Genomic DNA, 8,628 nt, shown 5'->3' with positions numbered 1-8,628 from the left:
ATATTAAGCACTAGGACGATGCGAACGATCACACGAGCACTCATACCGTTATTTACTTATTTAGGAAAACTAAAAAGTATTGAGTGCTAGGCTGATGCGGACGATCGCACGAACACTCATACCCTCGTTTAATATTACATAAATAAGAGAGAAAGGTATCGAACACTAGGACGATGCGAGCGATCACACGAGTGTTCAAACTTTAAAACATATTTTTGTAAATTTTATTTAAGAAGAAGAAAAGGTTTTTAGCACAAGGACGACGCGAGCGGTCACACGTGTGCTTAAACCTTTAAAACGTATACTTTTTGTATATTTATTTAAGGAAGAAGAAGAGGTTTTTAGCACAAGGACGACGCGAGCGGTCACACGTGTGCTTAAACCTTTAAAACATATTTTTGAAATTTTACTTAAGAAAAGAAGAAAAGGTTTTTAGCACAAGGACGACGCGAGCGGTCACACGTGTGCTTAAACCTTTAAAACATATTTTTTGAAATTTATTTAAGGAGAAGAGAAGGTTTTTAGCACAAGGACGACGCGAGCGGTCACACGTGTGCTTAAACCTTTAAAACATATTTTTGAAATTTCTTTTTAAGGAGAAGAGAAGGTTTTTAGCACAAGGACGACGCGAGCGGTCACACGTGTGCTTAAACCTTTAAAACATATTTTTGAAATTTCTTTTTAAGGAGAAGAGAAGGTTTTTAGCACAAGGACGACGCGAGCGGTCACACGTGTGCTTAAACCTTTAAAACATATTTTGAAATTTCTTTTTATTTAAACTATCAATATTGTATTATTAAATATATATTTTAGGATAAGTAAATGTCTAAACTAAATAAATAAAACAAAATAAAATAAGACAATAAAGAAAAAATAAATAAACAAAAGAAAATTGAGAGGCTGAACGGACGCTGGGAAGAGATTCAGAATAACGAGCGTTCGTTAGGTAAAGAACGAACGTTCGTTGGGGGAGAGGACGAACGTACATTGGGGAACATAACGGATGGACGTTTAAAAATGTGAGCTGAATGACGAGCGTTCGTCAAGAGATATGACGAACGGACGTTGAGAACGAAGGCTCAATAACGAACGCTCGTTGAAGGCATGACGAACGGACGTTGAGAAATTGAAGCTGAGTAACGAGCGTTCATTGGTTCGGAAACGAACGCTCGTTCGAGCGCTCTTCAGGGAGAAAATTTGAACGAACGGTCAAAAAGCTTAAGGATAACGAGCGTTCGCTCGTTTGGATAACTAGCGCTCGTTGGTGAGAAGGTTTGAACGAACGGTCAAAAAGCTTAAGGATAACGAGCGTTCGCTCGTTTGGATAACTAGCGCTCGTTGGTGAGAAGGTTTGAACGAACGGTCAAAAAGCTTAAGGATAACGAGCGTTCGCTCTTTTGGATAACGAGCGCTCGTTGGTGAGAGTGCTGAACGAATGGTCAAAAAGGCTTAAGGATAACGAGCGTTCGCTCTTTTGGATAACGAGCGCTCGTTGGTGAGAGTGCTGAACGAACGGTCAAAAAGGCTTAAGGACAACGAGCGTTCGCTCGTTTGATGAGAATGTTGAACGAACGGTCAAAAAGGCGAGCGTTCGCTCGTTTGGATAATGAGCGCTCGTTCGTTTGGAATGGTTAACGAACGGTCAAAAAGGCTCGAGGTTAACGAGCGCTCGCTCGTTTAGATAACGAGCGCTCGTTGGTGAGAAACGAACGCTCAAAAAAGCTTAAGGTTAACGAGCGTTCACTCGTTTAGATAACGATCGCTCATTGGTGAGAAACGAACGCTCAAAAAGGCTTAAGGATAACGAGCGTTCGCTCGTTTAGATAACGAGCGCTCGTTCATTTGGAACGTTGAACGAACGGTCAAAAAAAAGGCTGAATGTTCCCGGACGTACGTTCATTTCTGGGCTTGGCCCAGTCCAATGCTTCTAACCTAGAATTTTCTAGGGGTTCAGGAGGTTCACCCTCATTCCCACTCATTCACGCTGTTCTTCCCAGATGAGACCAATGCCTCCTTCTCTCTGATCAAAAGGATTCACTCCGTCACTCAACGGCCACGTCTTCTTCCGATTGACCACCACGAACCAGACTAGCCATGCAACGAAAATGGCCACCGTATCACTGCCTTTATGGACCAACTACCATACCATCATCTCTCTCGATCTAGCCACTGCACCACGCCACGCCACACCGCGCTGCTGCTTCCTTGTTCTTATCTACTCTCTCCGACACCGGCAACCCAGGGAGGAGTTCGTCTCCGCCAGTTCAAACACACGGTCTGCCACTTCTTCGTCGAACTCTCCGTCTTTCACCGCCGAGACCATCGTCGGCTGTCGCTCCAGCTCATCCCCTCCTTCTTTGATTGTGCAATGGGTTTTGGATTTGTTTTGTTGATATTGGTCGTGAGTGCGAGAGTTAGGAAGGAGAGAAGGAACAGGGTGAAACAGAGAATGAATGGAAAGGGAGGTTGGTGAAGAGGGAACCCAGGATATTCAGAGGAAAAACGTTCATGATGGAAGAAGTAGCAGAAGCAGTTATGCAGTAAGCACACGATGAGTCTGGATGCACAGAGACTTACCTGCTACTACGTTTGCTGCTGTCGTCCACTGCGTAGCCGGTGACCTCTTCACGCTCTTCTCCTTCTCTACCGGTGCTGGTGCCAATGATAGCTCTAGATGATGATTCCAGAAAATCCTCCTTCCATGCGTGCCCTTCCTCCCTTTTTCTCTCTCTGATCCCCCAACAAAATCCTGCCCCCCAAAATCCTTGGAAAATCCTTTCTAACCACCTGGTCTCCTGTCCTCTCTCCTTCCCAAAAAATCTTCGAAAAATATTCCCTTCCCCCTTGTCCCCCTCCTTCCAGACACTTTTCCCATATCCCCTTTTCCACGTTTTCTATTTTTTTATTTTTTTATTATTATTTTTTTTATTATTATTTTTTTTATCTCAATTTTATATTATTTTTCAATCAACTATTTTTAATATTATTTTTCAATTTTTTTAATTAATAATTCTTTTTAATTATTTTGATTAATTAACTCTATTAAAACACATTGAAAATAAGAACTAAAATAGAAATTGAATTAAAAGCATAAAAATAGAATAAAACAAAAAGGTAAAATAAAATAAAAGGAAAATAATAAATAACCAATAGCATTTTTACAACCCGGACAAAATTGAGTGTTGACAGCTGCCCCTCTTTACTTAGATATTACTAAATAATATGAAAATTTAATCTTTTCGTATTATTTAAGTAAAGCTAAGTAAAGATAAAAACACTAATTTTGTCTGGGTTTCAATCATGAAAACAAAACGAACAAAATGATTCAAGTCACAATGCCAAACGACCAATGTCAAGTAAAGTAACAGTAACAAAAACTAAAACCTGGATTTGACCATTGCCTCGCAGAGGGCCAAACTCACAGAACAAAAATTTAAATCCGACCATTGCCATGCAGAGGGTCGATACCAGAAAATTAAAACCTGGATTTGACCATTGCCTCGCAGAGGGCCAAACTCACAGAACAAAAATTTAAATCCAACCATTGCCATGCAGAGGGTCGATAACAGAAAATTAAAACCTGGATTTGACCATTGCCTCGCAGAGGGCCAAACTCACAGAACAGAAATTAAATCCGACCATTGCCATGCAGAGGGTCGATAACAGAAAATTAAAACCTGGATTTGACCATTGCCTCGCAGAGGGCCAAACTCACAGAACAGAAATTAAATCCGACCATTGCCATGCAGAGGGTCGATAACAGAAAATTAAAACCTGGATTTGACCATTGCCTCGCAGAGGGCCAAACTCACAGAACAGAAATTTAAATCCGACCATTGCCATGCAGAGGGTCGATAACAGAAAATTAAAACCTGGATTTGACCATTGCCTCGCAGAGGGCCAAACTCACAGAACAGAAATTTAAATCCGACCATTGCCATGCAGAGGGTCGATAACAGAAAATTAAAACCTGGATTTGACCATTGCCTCGCAGAGGGCCAAACTCACAGAACAGAAATTTAAATCTGACCATTGCCATGCAGAGGGTCGATAACAGAAAATTAAAACCTTGATTTGTAACTTTGAAAAGTTGATAAATGCCGATTAAAACATGAAGATTTTGCAAACAATTTTCCTCGCTTCCTCTAAGATGATGTTATGTCATGATGATGCATGGATGCATGGACACATGAGACCTTCATTTTGGTCTTTTCTTTTACTCTCGCTTTTCATCATTTTTTTTTTTTTTTTTTTTTGAAAATTCCATGCTTGGAATCCATTGTTAATATTGTCATCAAACACAATGTACGTTCAAAACGCATTCCTAAAAACAACGTTGATAGGTATAGAACCCTTTGATAAGCAGGAAGAAAGCGTAACCCTGAGTTAAAATTCTTTTTATCGCTTTTTGCAATCCAAATTAAATTGAACCCTGTAGAATGTGGAAGAATGGTTATGAAAAGCAAATGAATAATGATTAACGTATGTGTGTCCCTCCTTTGGGGAAAAGTGCTATTAACATGTTGTGCTCCCATACTGCCCCAATTTTACACAATGGAAAAGTGAAAAGATTTGGGTATGAAGGATTCCCCCAAATTGGATGATCTTCGATTGACAGGGAGACCTCTTTTTCCCTTTTTTTTTTTTTTTTTTTTTTTTTTTTTTTTTAAAAAAATAACACTGAATTGTGTCGTTCACCACATCATTTTGTTTCAAAGTTAAATTCGTGAGAAAGATTAGGACCAACAGTCTTCAGTCAGCGTGGACTTTTATGGGCTTGTACCGTGGTTAAAGGTCAAAGGGTTTTGAAAGAAAGGATAACAAAGGCCCAAATAAGTGTTTGATGGTTAAAGTCTTTAAACACGAATCATTTGCAAGGTGCCCAGTCAATTGTCCTTAGGGATTTGAATTTCAAGCATATTTATTGTTGTTTTTTCTTTCTTTCCCTTTGGATCATTCTTTTCGTTGCCCCTGTTGTGGTCTTTTATGATATTTCCCCTTTCATTCATTTTTTCTCAACTTTGGATGCTTGTGATGTACCCTTTCAAATTGACGTCGACATGCTAATGATTCTTGTCTAGGGTGATGAAAACAATTATGAATTTTGGCTCAAAAGGGGTGCAATTGGATGAACTGTTTTTTGACGATTGGATAACGAAAAACGGCCACACGTCACTCCGAATCTTGTTTGTCTGACTTTCTCTTGAATTTAAACCTGAAACTAAACTATGTAGTGCTTGACACATCAATTTCATTTTTTTTTTTGTTTTTTTTGTTTTTTTTTTTTATCTCCCTAATCAATGGATTATCGGTGGTATGTAACATGATGAAAACTGCCCCAATATTAGGCATATGGCGAAATCCTTCGTCTTGTGAGAAACGAAAAAGTTAGGGTTCAAGTAATGTGAATGCAGATGCTTTATCAAGAAAAGAACACCGGTTACACCCAAAACCTTGAATCAGGGAAGTATTCACCAACGGTATTTTTCAAAACTGTTTTCGAAAATACTATGTCTTTGACAACTTTATTAACAACAAACTCAACATGTAACCCCTTTTTTTTCGTTTTTCTTTTCCGACATCCTCCAGGACCGAGCTCGCCAACCTGATATACCTGTGATGCTTTTATCAACACGCGTTTACTTATTTTCATTTTCATTTTCACTTAACTACTTAACAGCTCAGCGTGACATGCAATATTTCAGATGGGATGCAAACCAAAATATGAATGAACTACGCGAATTTCATTTATTAAAGAAAACACAGAGTACAATAATCTTTAACGATAATATCAACATCCCCTTAATAGCAACGACTATCACGGAATCATCATGCGTAAAACTTTTTTACTGCATCAGAATTAACTGGCAATGGTAACTCCTCTCCGTCCATTCTTGTGAGAATTAGTGCCCCACCAGAAAATGCTTTCTTCACTACAAATGGCCCTTCATAATTTGGAGTCCATTTGCCTCTATGATCCTTTTGTATAGGTAGGATCTTCTTCAACACCAGCTCACCTTCATGAAATTCTCTTGGATGTACCTTTTTGTCAAATGCCTTCTTCATTCTTCTTTGATACAATTGTCCATGGCATACTGCTGTTAGTCTCTTTTCATCAATGAGATTGAGCTGGTCGAAACGAGCTTGAACCTACTCCGCCTCTTCTAATTGGGTTTCCATTAAAACTCGTAAGGACGGAATTTCCACTTCAAACGGAAGTACTGCCTCCATTCCATATACAAGCGAGAAAGGCGTTGCCCCAGTCGATGTTCGTACCGAAGTGCGATAACCATGTAAAGCAAAAGGAAGCATTTCATGCCAATCCTTATACGTGACCACCATTTTCTGCACAATTTTCTTGATATTTTTGTTAGCAGCCTCTACTGCTCCATTCATCTTTGGACGATAAGGAGAAGAATTAAGATGATGAATTTTGAACTCCTCACATAACTCTGTCATCATCTGGTTGTTCAAGTTAGTGGCATTATCAGTGATGATCCTGTTAGGGAGTCCGTATCTGCAAATCAACTCCCTTTTTATGAACTTGGTCACTACCTTTCTAGTCACATTAGCATAAGAAGCAGCCTCAACCCACTTGGTCGATTGCGACTAATATGAAACGGTGTCCATTTGACGCCTTTGGCTCTATAGCTCCGATGACATCTATTCCCCACATCGAAAAGGGCCATGGTGCAGACAACACGTTCAAGGTCGTGGGTGGAACATTGATATTACTTGCGTATACCTGGCATTTCTCACACTTTCTCACATGTGTACAGCAATCATTTTCCATAGTCAACCAAAAATACCCCGCTCTCAGTATCTTCCTGGCCATTGAGTGCCCATTCATGTGCGTGCCAAATGTACCCTCGTGTACTTCTTTTAGTATCAGGTCGGCTTCTTTTGCATCTACGCATCTAAGGAGAACCATGTCATGATTCCTCTTATATAGAATATCCCCACTCAAAATGAAACTGCCAACCAACCTCCTTAACGCCCTTTTGTCGTTTTCTGATGCCTTCTCTGGATATTCTCGGGTCCTAAGATAATGCTTGATATCAAAGTACCAAGGTTTACCATCTACCTCCTCTTCGATGAAATGACAATACACTGGCTTTGCATGACTCTTCATTTCAATCATTGGCAATTCTGCATCTTGATCAACTTCAAACATCGATGACAAGGTAGCCAATGCGTCTGCTAATTGATTATCTTCTCTCGGTATATGATTAAACGTGATGGAATCGAAATACTCAATTAATCCCCTGATGTAAGCTTGGTATGGAATTAATTTAGTATCCCTAGTCTCCCATTCTCCCTTCAATTGATGGATGACCAAAGCTGAATCTCCATATACATCTAGAATTTTTGCTTTAGACTCTATAGCTGCTCGAATTCCCATGGCACAGGCTTCATATTCTGCGATATTATTCGTGCAATTAAAACACAACCTTGCCGTCATTGGAATGTATTGATTCTTAGGAGAGATAAGCACTGCCCCTATTCCATGCCCCATTACATTCGAGGCCCCATCGAATAATACCGTCCACGCTTTTTCATCTTTGTCCTCTTTATTCTCAGCAAATAAAGCCATGATATCTTCATCAGGAAATTCAGGTTGCATTGGCTGATAATCACTAATGGGTTGATGGGCTAAATATTCCGCTAAAGCGCTACCCTTGATAGATTTCTGAGTAACATATACAATGTCGTACTCTGACAATAGCATCTGCCATCGAGCTATCCTTCCAGTGAGAGCAGGCTTTTCGAAAATATACTTGATAGGATCCATCTTGGATATCAACCAAGTAGAGTGGCTCAACATGTATTGCCTTAGGCGATGAGTAGCCCACGCCAGTGCACAACAAGTTCGCTCTAACGACGAATATCGTTGTTCGCAATCTGTGAATCTCTTGCTCAAGTAATATATAGCATGCTCTCTTTTTCCATCTTCATCATGCTGACCCAATACACAACCCATTGAATTATCCAATACGGTCAAATACAAAATGAGCGGTCTTCCTGGCATAGGTGGACGCAATACAGGAGGGTCTTGCAGGTATTGTTTGACCTTTTCAAAAGCAACTTGACAATCTTCATTCCAGACTACGGCCTGGTTTTTCCGTAGTAACTTGAACATTGGTTCACAAGTATCAGTTAATTGGGAGATGAACCTAGCAATGTAGTTCAATCTTCCCAAAAAACCTCGAACCTCCTTTTCTGTTCTGGGCGCAGGCATTTCCGTTATCGCTCTTACTTTGTCCGGATCAACTTCTATCCCTCTTTGGCTGACAATAAAGCCCAACAATTTTCCAGACTTTACTCCAAACGTGCATTTGGCAGGATTTAATCTGAGTTTGTACTTTCTCAGTCTCTCAAATAATTTCCTTAAATTGGAAATATGCTCCTCTTCTGATTCAGACTTTGCAATCATGTCATCCACATAAACTTCAATTTCCTTATGCATCATATCATGAAAAAGTGTCACCATTGCCCTTTGGTATGTTGCCCCAGCATTCTTGAGTCCGAAAGACATAACCTTATAGCAGAATGTTCCCCATAACGTGATAAAGGTCGTTTTTTCCATATCTTCCGGTGCCATTTTAATTTGATTGTATCCCGAGAATC

General features: G+C 39.9%; 1 protein-coding gene across 1 annotated transcript; it reads right to left on the bottom strand.

Moving 5' to 3' along the window:
* Window positions 1-6,586: 6,586 nt before the first annotated feature.
* Window positions 6,587-8,140, bottom strand: LOC148206187 (uncharacterized). The gene has a single exon (XM_088107123.1). The coding sequence runs from the start codon at window positions 8,138-8,140 to the stop codon at window positions 6,587-6,589; it is 1,554 nt and encodes a 517-aa protein (XP_087963249.1).
* Window positions 8,141-8,628: the final 488 nt, after the last annotated feature.

The sequence above is a fragment of the Vigna umbellata genome, chromosome 1 (genome assembly GCF_029865625.1).
Source record: "Vigna umbellata cultivar VRB3 chromosome 1, Vumbellata_1.0, whole genome shotgun sequence".
Classification (NCBI taxonomy): Eukaryota; Viridiplantae; Streptophyta; class Magnoliopsida; order Fabales; family Fabaceae; genus Vigna; species Vigna umbellata.
Note: the sequence above shows the minus strand (reverse complement) of the source record. Positions and strands in the feature narration are given on the sequence as shown.

What these genes read in the sequence shown, in the direction of transcription:
- LOC148206187 (XM_088107123.1), bottom strand. Translation starts at nt 8,140, where the DNA reads ATGTTCAAGTTACTACGGAAAAACCAGGCCGTAGTCTGGAATGAAGAT.